This window comes from Falco peregrinus, chromosome 3 (assembly GCF_023634155.1).
Source record: "Falco peregrinus isolate bFalPer1 chromosome 3, bFalPer1.pri, whole genome shotgun sequence".
In the NCBI taxonomy this organism is placed as follows: Eukaryota; Metazoa; Chordata; class Aves; order Falconiformes; family Falconidae; genus Falco; species Falco peregrinus.
Window position 1 is genome coordinate 43,079,866 of NC_073723.1, and position 16,042 is coordinate 43,095,907.

The following is a 16,042-nucleotide window of genomic DNA, read 5'->3' on the forward strand; positions in this document are numbered from 1 at the left end:
TCATTAAAACCATATCTTATTCTAATTATGAAAAAGTCCTTAAGCTCCATTTATTGTCTTACATGTTTGACTGCCTATGCTTAAAATTTTACACAAACAAAAATCTGATTTGTCAGGCAACTAACATTTTGACTACCTATTATAGTCTGAAACATATCATTAGTGCATTTTTAAATACAAAACCAGCATTCTAATAATAGCTTGTACCACAACATCAAAGCTAAAATTTCTACTTTAGAATCAGAGCAAATATTTCAGAATTTTTTTTATGTTTCTGAACATCTACAATCATAAATTATTCACACTGGAATTCATAAAGTAGTAAGTGTTGGAATGATGAGTATTTAAAAGTGTGTATTATTAAAGAAAATACCTCAATAAAGGCTAATTTCAGACACAAAAACACCATGGGAGAGAAAAGGAAAACAAAGCAAAGAGAGAGGGAAAGCAAAAAGGACAGCAGGGGAATCAAGGGATCTTTATATGCACCTCCTTTCTCAGTGAGACTGGGATTGTTTCCACCCTGTAACTCTGATCCATACTGACATGACCAGGCTGAGCTGACAGCCAACAATACGTATTAAATTCAGTATCTATTGGACAAACAGGATTTATCGCGCATGCTCAAAATCACATAGTAGTACCTGTTCAGTAGGTATACGTGCATCCAGGAAATCATGAACAAAAGTATGGGAAGATTATACTGGAGACTAGCCCTTTCCAGCATACAGAACATACCTGATGTTTCACTCTCTGCCCAAAGGGCAGCAGAGCCAGACAACGTTCTCTGAAGCTGACTGCGGTTTCCCTGTTTGGACTGAAGATGATCAATTAGAAATGGGATGGGCTGGTCAGGTGTCTCTGTTATCAGCTTGGTCATCAACTCCTTTAGAAAATTAAAACAAAACAAAAAATTAGTGGGATATTGCATCTAAACTAATCTTGTATTTACCAAAAGTAAAGGAGCATTTATAAAGGAGAAGCCTGTTTTCAGCTTTGAAGAAAACAGCTGGAAACACCCATCTCCTCAAAGTACTGCTAGCTTTGCCCTATGAAGTGTTTATGTCTGAGTGCTCTTAGCCTGTACAACATCACCCATCCACTGGAATTTACCCTGAACAACCCAATCCCTGCTACCTGCTCAAATTTACCCAAAACAATCTGAATACTGTTCATTTAACCATTCAGAACAAGCACCTCTTCTGAGCAGCAAGTAACTTCATTTAAACTATCTCTTGCCAAGTAAGAGAAACACTCTGCTATATATCATGTAAGAAAAAATCCAGAAATTGGAGTAATTCATATTTTAGTTGCTTGGCAACACTCTTAACAGAAAACTTTTCTTTTTTTCCCTGCCAAAATGCAGAATTAGTGACAAGTGGAAAGATGTAATCTTGTGCTTGTAATGGACCACAACAAATGAAGGAATTCCACTGCAGAGGATTCTATTACCGAAGGAAAAGTGTAATATCTGACTTGTAATTTAAATAATTTATCTGAATCATGATTTGAAAATATTTTTCTGTCTTAGATTAATAAAAACAAGATGATGAGAACTGAGATAGGTGCATTGACACTATTAATTTTAAAAAAACATGCATGGGTGATAATCTATTAATAATACATTACAAAATTAATGTAGCATCAAAAACGTAATGTGGAGATGAAAAATTTTAGAATGCCTATGTGTCAGTGTAAGACAAATGCTACTTGATCACTGTCATCACTGACTTGCTTATCACAGGAAGAAATTATCTTCACAGAAACAGACCTAATAAAATAAAACAAATTATGGGATTCTTTACTTTATTCTGAGATGCACCAATAAAACTAAAGAACATATTTACACAGTAAAAAAAAAAAAAGTGATATTCCAAGGTGATATGAAATTAATTCCTATTCAAAAGGACCACTTTTTTATCTACTGTTCACATAAGACCTGAGCGATACAGACATCTGTGCTGTCCCAAAGCATAATCATCAGTTCTAGTCTGTGACAACAATTAGAGAAGTTAAAAAAACTGTAGATAGAGGCTACTGTTATCTATCTGGAGTAACAAATAAGTTGTACCAATCCTGTACACCTAAAGTAAAAAAGAAATAACATCGCTGGAATCCTCATAAACTGAAAATAGTATGCAGTTCAAAAAAATACTACTTATTTGTGTAATAAACCTCAAACTGATCTGCCTCGGGCACTTTCAGAGATGTCATTGAAAGTAAATACAACTTCAAGTCAACACAAAGGTGACTCAAATTATGAAGGCTGCCACTTAAGGAAGACATAGCTTTTCACTATGAGCATTCTGCTGTAAAAGGGGGGCAAAGAATCTCTTGGGGATTTGCTTCTCAAGCTACTCCAAGCAAGGTGTCAATGTGGTCTCCTACTTACTGCAGCTGGGTTCCTGAACTCTGCAGAATGTGAAAAGAACACCACTCAAACCAGCAATAACAACAGCAGTGATAGTAGCTTCAGATATCTGCTCTGTGTAAATCCACATTCACCTGCAGGAGTTATCTCCTTTCATATCTTCCTGCCACACAGGCTGTCAGAAATCTCAGAAGTAGTATCACAACTCCATGACCCTCACTGCCTTTGCCCTCCTACCAAATTCTGCCAACCCATCCATCAAGGGACCTAACCCCATCCACTCAGCCCCCAACCCATGCTCTTCAAGCCTGTGTTTCCTTTGAGTCTCTTGTCACCCCCGGCCAACTGGCAATTACAAGGAAATATGTTACCTGCCTGTGTACGGCTGCCTAGCTATGCCATGGGGTGGAGGGTTGAGAGGGGCAAGACAAACAAAAAAAAAACCCCAACAAATCACAGGCACTAACTGTACTTAGTAAGCATCCAGCTCATTTTTTAAGTAAAAACATATGCTTCACTGAAGGCAAAGAGACATTAAAGATTAGGGATGTCTATTAGGGGTATTCTCAGCACCATTGCCTAGTAAAACTGTCTTAAACTTCTGATGAAATTACCCAAAGTTTATTTGATGCTCTCATCTGTTGTTTGGATGACATCTTAATAGATAGCAGGATTAGCATACTGCATGGTACTCTAAATACACTCTTACAAGTTTGGTAAGTTTCAAAAATAGATGACAAAAGTGAAGGTATTAGATAAGAAAAACTAAAGTGTATGACAAGTTACAAAAATAAAATGCCTTTCTGGTTAGCAGCAGTCTGATCTGTCTCACAATGTGCTAAGGAGGCAAGGTTTCACAGGAAAAAGAAAAGGAAAAAGACCAACTAGTCTCAATGAAGCTGCCTCTGCACTAACAGCAGAATAAAAATGGCACAAGGTCATTGAAATTGAGATTCATTTATTGATAAGAAATTCAACCGATTAGTTTCAAGTATGCATGAAAACAGGAATGCAAGACACTGACATTGCTCTTAAAAATATTAATGATATTTTTTGCCTTTTTATCTCAAATTTCTAAGTTTTCTACTTGTTCTTGATTTCACCTAATTCAAATCAGAAACATAAAAAGTTTTGTCTACCTTTATAGCATGTTCTTCTGTGTACAGTATGCCTTGTAACAACAAATGAAGTCATGGCAGACTGGGTCTCCATGCTGCCAGGTGAGCTGTTCACTACCCACAACCTCTCTCCTCCTACCTTCTTTACACTGCTATGTCTTCCTTTCACTGCATGCCTTTTTGTCTCTTCTGTCAGTGGGACTCCCCTCAGTGTCTACCCTCCAGCTGCCTAACAAGTGAAGAAGCCCGTTCAGACACCAGTAGCTAATTAATTCCCTGTGCACCCATGAGAGGCACTGCAGCACAAAAAAGGGTGAAAAGGAACTTCCACGATTACTACAAACTAGAGCACTAGGCTGAATACAGTCGTTTCTGCAGCTTCCACACTCTATTGCCCCAAATTAGGTTCTGCCCTGACTAGAATAAAAAAGAACAGGCTGAAAGGTGATATAAGCTCCAGAAAAACTGGCAGTTAACTCCTCCAAGGATTTAACCTTGCACTGTGCAAACCAGAAATGATACCAGTCACTTCTACTTTCTTCTGTAACAGCATCTTTGTATGCTTTTACATTCATTAGTTTTATTAAAATATGTAAGACAGACTGTTTTAAAAGAAACTTGCAAAAGTTGATCTGTGGGTGTTTCCAATGTAGAGATTCACACACATATTGATAAGGCTGCAAAATACATTGAAAAAAAACCCAGGTCTAAACTAGTAAATATATAAATTCTTTATAAAGAGAATAATCTTTCACTATTGTGCTGTCCTGAAGTCCTCTATTAGTTATTCAATGCAGGCACAAATTTTAAGTTCCTTGTGACTGTCCATGCATTTAATACAGATGAAACAGTGTTCACAGTCTATTAATCATAGGCCCAATTACAAGAAAGCTCTAATTAGCTATGTCTAAACGTACCTATCAGGTTATTAAGTTAATTAAGAGACATTCTATCTTGCCCTATAATTGATAACAGTAACTACACAACAACCCCAGGTTTTGTTTTTAACTATGGCAGAGTGTGCACAGGTTTTGGCTGTATTATGTTCTCATTTCATGATTTAAATTGGATGTTTAAATTAGGTAGAGCATGTTGCCCTCAGATACCTGTCTGTCTCTCCTGACCAAGAGACTAGGTGGCTTAGCTTAAACTACAAGGTTTTGATGGGATACAGTTCCAAATTAAGACAATTCAATACAGCAGGCTTCACATCAACGTCAACGGTGATCTTGTCAATGAAGAGGCCAAGGGAGTCTACAGAGCTCCCAGCTAACTAGCTGGCGTGTGTCCACTTAGGAAGAATTGCTCTCCAGGCTCCACTGACTGTATTGGCTATATATCCATTGACTACAATGGAGCTTGGACACAGAAAACGGGCAGACACCTAAATCTAGGTTTGCTAATCACTTCGTACAGGCTGTAAAGAGCACAAAGAAGATAAAAAGTTGGGTGAAAACCTGTGGAAGGAAAGTAAGTTCAATACATTTTTTAGTGATCGACACATTATTTTTCTTTAGAATTCCTTTTTGATTTCTGCAGTAATAAAGCAAGGAAATAAATAAATAAATAAATGATGTATTTCGACATTATTCTTACCTGCTAAAACAGAAGTCTGCAATTCTTAAATGAGACCAGAAAGGTAAACACCACTGCTTCTACCACAAAAGATTATTTTCTATGGAAGTTAAGGAAAAATACCAGCATTCCTCTTTTGGAAAATAGCTTGGCTTTAAATCTTCTTGAGCCATTTAGAATTAAAAAAGAAACACACCAGACTATAATCAAAATTGACTTCAACATATTTTAAGCATTCATGAAATTATCGCCGTGTCTCCCTATGAAAACAATTACTCAACACAAAGCAAATTTCCACATAAAAACAATATGCATGCCTATACCTTACTAGTTGTTTCAAACTAACCAAGGTAGAAAAACAGTTGAGAGCAAACCTCTATAGGATCAGTAGTCCTATTCAGCTTGTTTGTGAAAACACTCAGGCTTTTACCCTGAAACTGAATGAAAAACTTTCAACCAACTCTTTCTTTCTTCAAAGCCTCAACACTGCTTACTCCTGCCTCTTCAGCTAGCTGTGCAGCTAAATTTAGTATCACAAACTGCAGTACACAGTGTCAAACACAGCCTGCAAAGACATTAGTCTGGACATACAACTAAAAGAGAAAGTACAAAGCTGGTATGATGGCCCTGATACTATGGTATGGTGCAAACAAAATTCCCCTAAAGGTGGCACTGGTAACAAAATCTACAATATGGAAGTAGCGGCGCAGGTAACGTTTTCAGAAAGCCTCAAACTGCTTTTTTTCACATCTCAAATCAGGGTGATAATGCTGATACACAAAAGTGGTAAACTTTTGAGTCATACAATGAGAATAATAAGAGTGAGTCTGAAAATCATAAAATAGCTAACAGTCCTCCTTTAAATGTTCATCTGTTAAATATCGGTACCAATTCAATAACAGAAGACCAATTTTAGGGGCTATGTTACCAACCATGTTTAGCGAGACTCTGGAGAGCAGAATGGAAACAACATATTCTTCCCACTACAAACCCTTTGCAAATCACATAATCAGTTCCCAAGTTGGATGAACTAGCCTTATCTGATATAAATCCAACTCATCTATATAATAATTGATAAAACGTGTATCATTGATCTTACTTAGCGATCCAGAAAAAAAAAAGCTTTTGCACAGATGATGTCTGATGGACAACTGCAAAGTTTCACTGAGAGAGCTCACAACAGTTTATCAAACTCCACCATGCACATCATAACGTGCAATATCTATCTGAACCTCTTGCTGTATTTTTTCACTTACGTATCCTTTGAGGGTTTTTTTTTTATTTATCTTATTCTTGATATTTCAAATATCATTGTCCCAAATGTATTATACCACTTCTGCATTCACAAAATAGCTTCAAACACTTTTGTTCTTTGGCTTTATTATTGAAAGATTTTCTCTCTCCCATTCTATCATTTCAGACAAGAATGCTGTCAAAAGGGGGGTCGCCGATAGTAGGTTACTCTAAAACATTAACTACTTCTCAGTAAAAGAACAAAAGGTTAAAGACATGCTCTCAGATATGCCAAGCATGTCAACAGTTATGTTTTCTCCCATGGTTTTCAAATCACAAAGACTTCTACAATTGCTAACACTTCTTTCAGCAATCCTGTATCTCTGGGTACCAATCTCACACTTGCGGAATTATGCCTAATACATCATTATCTGAACTCAGCAAGGGTTTATCAAACAAGGGTAGTTCACGTTATAGCAGAAACACTGTAAGGTTTCCCTAAAGTGTAATTCAGAAATCGTCCTCAGTTTCCACCCACTCTATCAACCAGTGGAAATTCTACCCTGAAGGCAAGGCACTTCACAGTTCAACGAAGAGAAAATGGAAACTACTAGTTTTCTAAAAGGTCAGTAGGATTTAAATCGAAAGAAATACTAATAGATAAAGGCTAGGAAAGACTGTTACAACCTGGACTGATTTCCTTAAATTACATTCATAAACGAACACTGACTGCACATCACTGCCTTCCCTAAATGCTAACTCAACAGGCTAGAGCTGATTTTTCTCTATCAGCTGAAGTAATCTTTCTCCAATTTCAAGGTCTAAGGTGAAGCCGCTTGTTCCTCTGTGTTCAATGATTCATTACTGCAACTGTTCAAATAATCGCATCATATTTCCAGTTCAAACTTCACTGACTTATCTTCTACTTACCTGGCACAAACTTCTTTTTTTCTGAAGGAGGGTGATACTAGGAACAAAAGCAGTAGGTATTTTTGTGGCTACCTCTGGCAGGTCGACCACAGACAGCAGCTAAGCACCCACCAGCTGTTCACTCACTCCCACCCCCTGAGAAGTCAGGGAGAGGATGGAAAGAGCAAAACCAAGCAAAACTCATGGTTCAAGATAAAGACAGTTTAATAACCAAAGGGAAAACAACCAACCAGCCAACGAAAGTGATGCTGAGGCACTCACTCATCACCTCCCACTGCAAGCCCCCAAGCAACAGCTACTTTCAAAAATTTATCCCCCAGCTTTTATTGCCAAGCATGACATTATATGGTAAGGAATATCTTTTTTCTTATGTTGGGTCAGTTGTCCCAGCTGTGTCCCCTCACAGCTGCCCAGCCCCAGCCTGCTTGCTAGGAGGCAGAGTGAGGAACAGAGAAGGCCTTGACCCTGTGCAGCGCCAAGCAATGGCCAAAAGACTGGTGTATCAACATTGTTTTAGTACAAATGAGAAACACAGCACCATATGGGCTGCTGTGAAGAAAACCAACTCCATCCCACCCCGACTCAGTACAGTACCACTAGTACCACTCTATAATAATGGTTATTAAGGGTTTATGAGTGGCAATCAGGAGAAGGCTGTACATGAAAAAAACCACAATTGGTGTATTAAGGGATTGACTCAGCAAAGCACTTAAGCTTAAGTGTTTTTTATGCATGAGAAGTAAATAATTATAAAGCCAGGTGCATGCTTAAAATGCCTCGATGAAGTAGATTACTGCTCTGTGCTGCAGAATTGCAAGCATTTCCTTCCTTCCAGGAGCCTACACACCCCACCCCACCCCACCCCCCACCCCCCTCGCCAAAAAAAAAAAAAAAAGAAAAAGTCTTTTTTAGAATCTAACTATGCAAATGAAGATTGATGGAAATCCTTTCAATTGTGACCCATGGAAAACCTGGACAATACACATTTTCAAAATGTGTTCAGCAACTAACCACACCTGTCAGATGCTCTTTCACCACCACCACCACACACCTCCCACCCCCGAACACTTATCCCAGTAAAGTTAAAAATGTAAATACATGTTTCCAAATTAGGCCACACATTAGATACACTACTGATATATTACCAGAGTAAAAACTTATCAGAAATAACTGTTGCATGTTTATCATTTCTCATGTTTTTTTCTAGTTCCTGTCCTCACAGTTTAGGGCAATTAAACTGATTGATTTGTCAGTGATTAAAGAAACTTACTATGCAAGACATTTTATACTTTCCTTTTCTCCGCGCCCCCCCCCCCCCCCCCCACAGCCATATTATAATATCTAAAAGCACAATACCAGTAGTAGGACATTGATAAATTTGGTCTAGGAATTAAGAGTCCCAATTTCTTACTACTTAAAATCCCAGACTTCCATACAGTTACTCTTAATTTTTCCAACAGAAGACAGAAGGACCTAAATCTGGAGTTGGGCAACAAGTGATGATTCCGTGCAAAGCTAGTTAAAGTCCTAGCCCTACTTAAATGCAGGAGCAAGGTGCACACCTGTCCTACTCACTGCCTGAAACCATGTTACAACCAGGAAAGAATCGTCCCGGCTATAGTACAGAAGCAACTTCCCCTAATCCCCCCAATTACTTCACTGGTAGATACAAAGCTGTGCACTGGGGTTCATTACAGCAACAGTGGCAAGGCCTCAAAGAAAGCCTTGTCAAATCAATTTTTATAGCAAACTCTTCAAAGCCACAAGTTTGATACCCTGGTGCTATGCTCCTCTCTCCCCTATTTCACATGGCTAACTAGTACTCTTCTATTGCACATGTAAAGCATATTCAAGTGAATAGTAAGACTACATTTTTGTAGGTAACTGCAATGTACCTAGTGGTAGCATGAATGTAATATGCTTGCACCAGAGAGTCACTGCCTTCAATTATTCCCACGAACTTCTAGTTTAGGTCAGATGCTAAAACACTGCTAAGAGCACAAGCAATTGGAAGAGAAAAAGCTTTGAAAAACCTCAGGGCTCAGCCACACCCCAAATAAATTCAAAGTGTAAGTAAAGATTATTTTCTAACACAAGAGTTTCAACACTGCTGAATTTCACAGCATTGAATCTTACTAATATGAAAGTATCAGGCTAACTCAGAAAAAGGTCAGTGAAATATTTCAAAGCAATCTAACATAGATAATGTAAAAATAGGGCTTAAATACAGTAACTTGAATTCCTTCTAGGAACAGGATTTCTGGTCTCATGCAGAAAAAATACAGACATATGGGGACAAAATATGTATAGCTGAAAATACTGAGTATATTCAATTATTTTTTATTATTATGAGTATATATGTAAACAAGAAAAAAAATTCCTGCGTTTAGCATACATTCAACAGAACACATACATTATAATTGTAATAACTGGACAACTGAGGTACATTGTAATTCATATATTCATTAATGTATTCATAATATGCAATGCAAAATCTACCTAAAACATAAATGCAGTAATTCCTTCTGTTTGTAAAAGACATGTATTTGCTGTAAAATTACAATAACATAAATCTGACATTACAGGCTTAGAAGCTTGTGTATCTTAGAAGTCAGAAATACACATCGTCCACGAATTTTCCATGTGAGCCAGTCAAATTTGTATCACTGTGATGGTTTAACTTCAGCCTCACAGCCACTCACCCACTCCCCCCACTGGGATGAGGCAGAGAATCAGAAGAGGAAAAGTGAGAAAACTCGTACATTGAGATAAAGACGATTTAATAGGTAAAGCACAAGCAACACGTGCAAGCAAAGCAAAGCAAGGAATCCATTCACCACTTCCCACCGGCAGGCAGGTGCTCAGCCATCCCGGGAAAGCCGAGCTCCATCCCAGGTCATGGTTACTTGGGAAGACAAATGCTGTCACTCCAAATGCTCCCCCCTTCCTCCTTCTTCCCCCAGCTCCATATGCTGAGCATGACACCACATGGTATGGGATACACCTTCGGTCAGTTGGGGACAGCTGTCCTGGCTGTGTCCCCTCCCAGCTTCTTGTGCCCCCCCCCAGCCTGCTCGCTGGTGGTGGGGGGTGAGGGGCAGAAAAGGCCTCGACTGTGTAACCGCTGCTCAGCGACAGCTGAAACATCCCCGCGTGATCAACACTGCTTCCAGCACAAATCCAACACATAGCCCCATACTGGCTACTGTGAAGAAAATTAACTCTACCCCAGCAAAAACAAGCGCAAAACCAAAATGACTCTTCATATACATGAAATATTGACATTCAAAATGAAATACATAAAAAGTGGAGAAAAATTATTTCATCCTTTCAAAATCCTGTCAAACTTTCCTAAGTTGTGTAACAAAAACTGGCAGTGAGAGTCACATTAAAAGGCCTAATATTGTACTCTGACAACTTCCCCTGTGGATAGCAGTATTGGAGTGGATACAAAATGGTAATATGACATATACATGTCAACAGTTGACATTAAAAATTATTATTTTTTTTTTTTTTTTTACAAGGTGGATGGTTGGAGTTTTTTGACACTTCAGTTTTCAAAGCTACTGACTGCATGCAAAACCATGGCACCCAACGCAGAACACCAGCAAGTAGCAGAGCTCTTCCAAAGAGCAACTGCTGGAAGAAGTCACTGCGAGTCATTTAACAGCGCATACTGCTAAAAGGAATTTCCCACTGGTAACTGCTCAGCAGTCACCCATGCATCACCCACGCAGCTGGAGAGAAGAAAAGCTCACTGAGGACTCTCAGGTGAGCTGTAGACATATGTTTCCAAATCCTAGATCCTTCACTCAAGTCACACTTTGCCTGCTCGCTGGTTTCAGCATATCAGCCACCAAATGCTCATTTATCCACAGGTTTGTCTACCAGCAGCTATGAAGAAGACTTCTGAGGCTGATCTCACACATGAATGAAGCAGACAACAAAACAACACAAAACCAAACCAGCAATAATGTATTTAGCATAAGCCTATTAACATAAATGCAAAGATTGGAAGTGCAAGTAAAAAAAACCTATACTCCAAGGTCACAGACCTAAGTTTAAAACATCGAATCCTGCCAGTGATCTCTCATAGGTATGTATGTATACATATACATGCAGAGATTTCCAGTAATTAAGTAATCTGCAGTTCTGGAAATTCTAGTTTTATTGGAATGTCCACAGGACAGATTTCAGCCTACCACATCAGGGCTTCTGGGCCATTTTGAGGCTTTCACCTAATTCAGGCCTTGGACTGAAGTTCAAATCCTATCACTTCCATAGTTTTACTGTACAAACAGTTTTCAAATTACCCATTCAACAAAGATACTAGAATTGTACACTGGCCAAAAATTTAGAATTAGAAATAATGTTTCTGTCCACTTAAATATCCACTTTCTTTAATGAGTCCCTTATAATACATCGACTTCTGAAGTATAAGCACAATCTAATGGATGATTTTAATCTAATGGAATTTTTTTTTTTAAGTATGGCTTATTACAAAAGACAGTAAGCTTTTATTACCAGAGTTCAAATAACAATTTCAAGGATGGTGGGGTTATGTGTGACTGTACTAGGAACACTATGGGCCAGTAAAAGATTTCAGTATCTAAACTGAGAGTTATGGAAGTTATCCCTAACTAAAATTGTATCTTGACAATCTCTGTAGTATTGATACCACCAGTTTGACTTGAAAATATTCCAGGTACATAAATGATAAGTGAACCTTTGTGATCTGATGCACCTAAAGGACATGTGTATTTTATCCAAAAACTTCAGGCTCAAAGGTAATCATGAGAAAGTGACCACAATGTGAGTACTTTTCCAAGGCAGCTTGCCTGAATAGCTATGCTACAGCCTCACCTGATCCTCACCTGCAAGGAGGTGACAGATGTGAGTCTAACCCCTGCAGGCTGAACAGGATACTGAAAATAGGATCTCACAGTCTCTGAGCAAGTGAATAGAAGAGGGATTCTGTGACCATCTCTTCAGACCACATTTTAAGTTCAAGACACAAGCCTTGACCAGTGCTTTTTAGAAAGACAGCAGACCTCAATCTTCTAGAGTGGACAGAGTGCACTAAAAAAACCAACCAAACAAAAAAATACCCCACCAAACAACCTGAATAAATAGGGTCTCCCTTCTTGATTAAGGCTTTGGATGGTGCTTTCACATGCAAATAGCATGTGCTTTAACATGCAAATACCTGGGGCAAAACGCTATATAGTATAACTAAAGTATCAACTGTGAATAGGCACCGTTGGACTACATGAGACTGCAGGTGGGAAGTACCAATGAACATTAGGTTAACATGAACAAAGTCCATACCTCTGTGGCATACAAAGTCGTGGCATGTAGCCTTGGCTACAGGAAGAGAGAGGTGATAACGTGATTGGCTTTCACGTTTCTGAATAGGATTGGATTAATATAGATAGTCAGAGATCTGTTCAGCATAAAAGATCCTAATTTTTCAAGATTTACAAAATTACATTTACCATGTTGGCATTTCACTTTTAAAGATGTAATGACATAAAAAAAGAATTTAGAAAATTGGTTTTCTAAGGCCACTATGGGATCATCTGTCCATGTCATTGAGTCTTGGGATGTAAACGGCTGTTAAGATTAGTAACTCAGGTGCTAGACTCGAAGATAACAGGATCTACAAGAGATTCCTATGAAAATCACAGAACTGTTCCATCAACAAGTCTTTCAGACCCTGCAAAACCCAATGAAGACTAGACAGACTGGCACCTGAGATTCCTGAGGGGTCTGCTGGAGTTGCTGTTCTCTGACCATGCTTAATGCGTGACCAATACTAGACCCCTCACAAATACAGTGAGGGCAATACCTGCTAGCTGCATATGAGCTCTGGTTCTCATTCAGGATACTGGAACCTAAATACAACACAAGGCTACCGTCAGTCTGAGGAAATTCAAACCCACAGCTCTCACCACACAGGATACTGTCTTAAACTCAAGGCTATGCTCTATCAGTGGAAAGAAACTTTCTAAGCTGCTTCCCACACCTGTGCTACTGCACAGTAAGATAGATAGACAGGCAGATAGATAAATCAGGCGGTGACATGAAAGGGAGCATGATTTGACAGTCCAGCGGCTAGTATTAAACAGCATTTAGATAAAATACAGACACAGTCCTTTGACACTGTGGAGAACTGCTTCAGTTCTAGCCACATTTGAGGAGAAAACAGGCAATTGTTATTTCTTGAAACACTGCACAGCAACACCTGCTTTCAACTCCAGCTTGACACTCTAGATTTGGCTGATGTTTCAGACATTGCTTAGTGGTTTGGCATTTAGTGTTGTGGGTGAGTTCTTGCTTAGTATGTGGGGTTTCTGGATCACCATATTGAGAAACATACTATACCCAGCTAGTGTTCCAATGTAAAAATGCCACTAACAAATCCTGGAATTTCTTCACTGAAATTTTAGCATTTGGCTTGTAACTAAATGTACATCTTTCCTTGGATCACACCCTCAATGATTTTTGCTTTGTTGGCCTTCTTTAAAAAAAGAGGTCTTGAGAAGTCCTTTAACTGCCATCACAGCAGTATGAACATTAGGGAACCCCTTTAAGTTAACAACACTTTTACACAACAAAATCCCATTCAAGATATCAAAGCCTTATTTTCAATGGAGCTTTGGCCTGATGAGCATTCCACAGTTTGAAGCCTCTGGAAACGACCACTCAACTGCCTTCCACTGGTTTCACTAGTGCATGCAACTAACATAACATACAAACCACAGGATAACAGACATGATGAAGCTGCAGACAGTCAAGCCCATGTTAGCAGAAAAATTAAAACTCAGGCTATCCAGTGTCCACTAGCAGATGCTCTACTCTGACAGCTTTTGGAACAAGGCACTGTAGCTCTTTCCTTATCTGTAAAAGGCAAATCAGTATTACTTCTGCTGTGGAAAAAATGATACAACTAACGTCGTGTCACTACAACATTACATTTACTCAAGTTATGCAGAAAGAAAAATATGAGACTGTTTCTAAGAGTTCTGGTGTCCAGATTGTGTAGCCAAAGTTATTAAATATTCTGTATAAATTCTATGCATTTAAATATTTTTTTAATTTTTTTTTTTTTTTTAATCTTGACCAACAATTTTAAACTATTCACACGGAAGTTCAAATAATAACCAGCAGTTACAGTGACATGAAACTGAGAACGTGAGTTACCAGATCCAAGGTAGGGAAGTTCTAACACAGATTTAATTACCCTGACTTTAGCTGCCTACACAAATTAACCCTAAATTTTCTCAAGTAATGATCACTAAACAAATTCCAATGAAGTTAACAGGTGCTCCCTGATTGTTAGAATTTATTTAAATCACGTCATTTGAAGATGTTCCTTCAATACAGCAGCTAAACAATTGTTGGTAATAGTCTAATTACAAGTTTTATTCATACACTTTGAATAGATGAATAGCTATTCAGATATGCATCTTAATTTCCTTTTATTTACCTGTGAGAGATTGACTTGGTCTCATAAGACTTCATACCAACATTGTAATCAGCTTTTTAAATAGAACTAAATGTTTAATATGCACCAATACAACAGAGATTTCTGAACTGGAAAGGTCAGAATTTGTTGCCATAGAAAAGTCTGGAAACTCATTTTCGCCACAGCAAAATACAAAGGTTTCTTTTATATCTGAAGAATTTTTATACAGCAAATGTGGCTGGAACTCTTTAAATAAGACTAATGAGCTGTTTTTAAAGAGCATTTTAGGAAGACAGAAGGTTATTTCACATATAAGCAGTGGATTGACTTAAAGCTACTTGTACCCTTCCCCCCCCAGGAAAGGACACACTGATTTGCCTTTCACCAGTAACACAAGATGCACAGTATCATGTTTGAATAATCGCCAAAGCCACTGCAGACTGTCTGCAAGCAGAGACCTAGTAGCTCTTAAATGCCTTTGAGAACACACAGTCACGTTCAGTTTGGTTCAACGCAGCTCATACTCAGTGCTTTTCTAACTGCAAATGGAAATGCTAAAAATCTCCTTGTTTACTATTACAAGTAACACTTTTATATTACTGGTTATTTTAACCTGTATTCATTTAGAGGTAGATGATTTTTTTTCTTAATTACCTATACACTTGAACTTCGCCAATTAAAAAAAATATGCAAAATTCACAATGAAATCAGAATTAAAAGAACTGGTCTTCTTAAATGCAAGAATACAGGAAACTTTTGCTATGCAGAAGACATCAGCCAACAGACAGAATAATAAAATTTTATTATGAATGCATGATTTAATAATATTATAATATGTAGCTAAATAACTATGTTAACTAATAGCAAAAAAAATATCGACCAATTTTTTTTCTATACTCCAGGGGATCTTCCAGCATTTTGTGTACTACTATCTACTACATGCGATGACATGATACTGGCAACTATTTTATTTCTGTTGAGTATCAGTGTACCTCATTTTATCTTCGGCCCCAATCGGGAAGACACGTGAATAACTGCAGTTCAGCTGGAAGTAAAATCCATCTGTGATTGCTTCCATATGCATTTGTTTCATCCATCAGTTAAGCCAAAATTACTTGTATGATTTTCCCCATCAGCAAGCAAGATGACAGAGAAACTGCTTTAATGACACCTTTTATTTCTTAATATTATTTTCAAAGTTCTGACAAATTTCTAACATACTTTGCCTTCATTGATAATCTTTATTTCAAGTCAAACCAAAATAGATACTTCTGATGCTCAAAGTGCGGAAACTTCTAAGAATGAATATCCCATCATAACCAAACTAAAAACCAAACAAGGTTAGGC

At 38.1% G+C, this 16,042-nt stretch overlaps 1 protein-coding gene across 2 annotated transcripts in view; it reads right to left on the reverse strand.

Moving 5' to 3' along the window:
- C3H8orf34 (chromosome 3 C8orf34 homolog) overlaps positions 1-16,042 on the reverse strand; it is a 167,733-nt gene that overhangs the window by 134,601 nt on the left and 17,090 nt on the right. For both annotated transcript variants that reach the window (XM_055800692.1, XM_027791715.2), the window contains exon 2: positions 739-886. In XM_055800692.1, the coding sequence (XP_055656667.1) occupies positions 739-886 (148 nt within the window). The remainder of the gene's footprint in view (positions 1-738; positions 887-16,042) is intronic.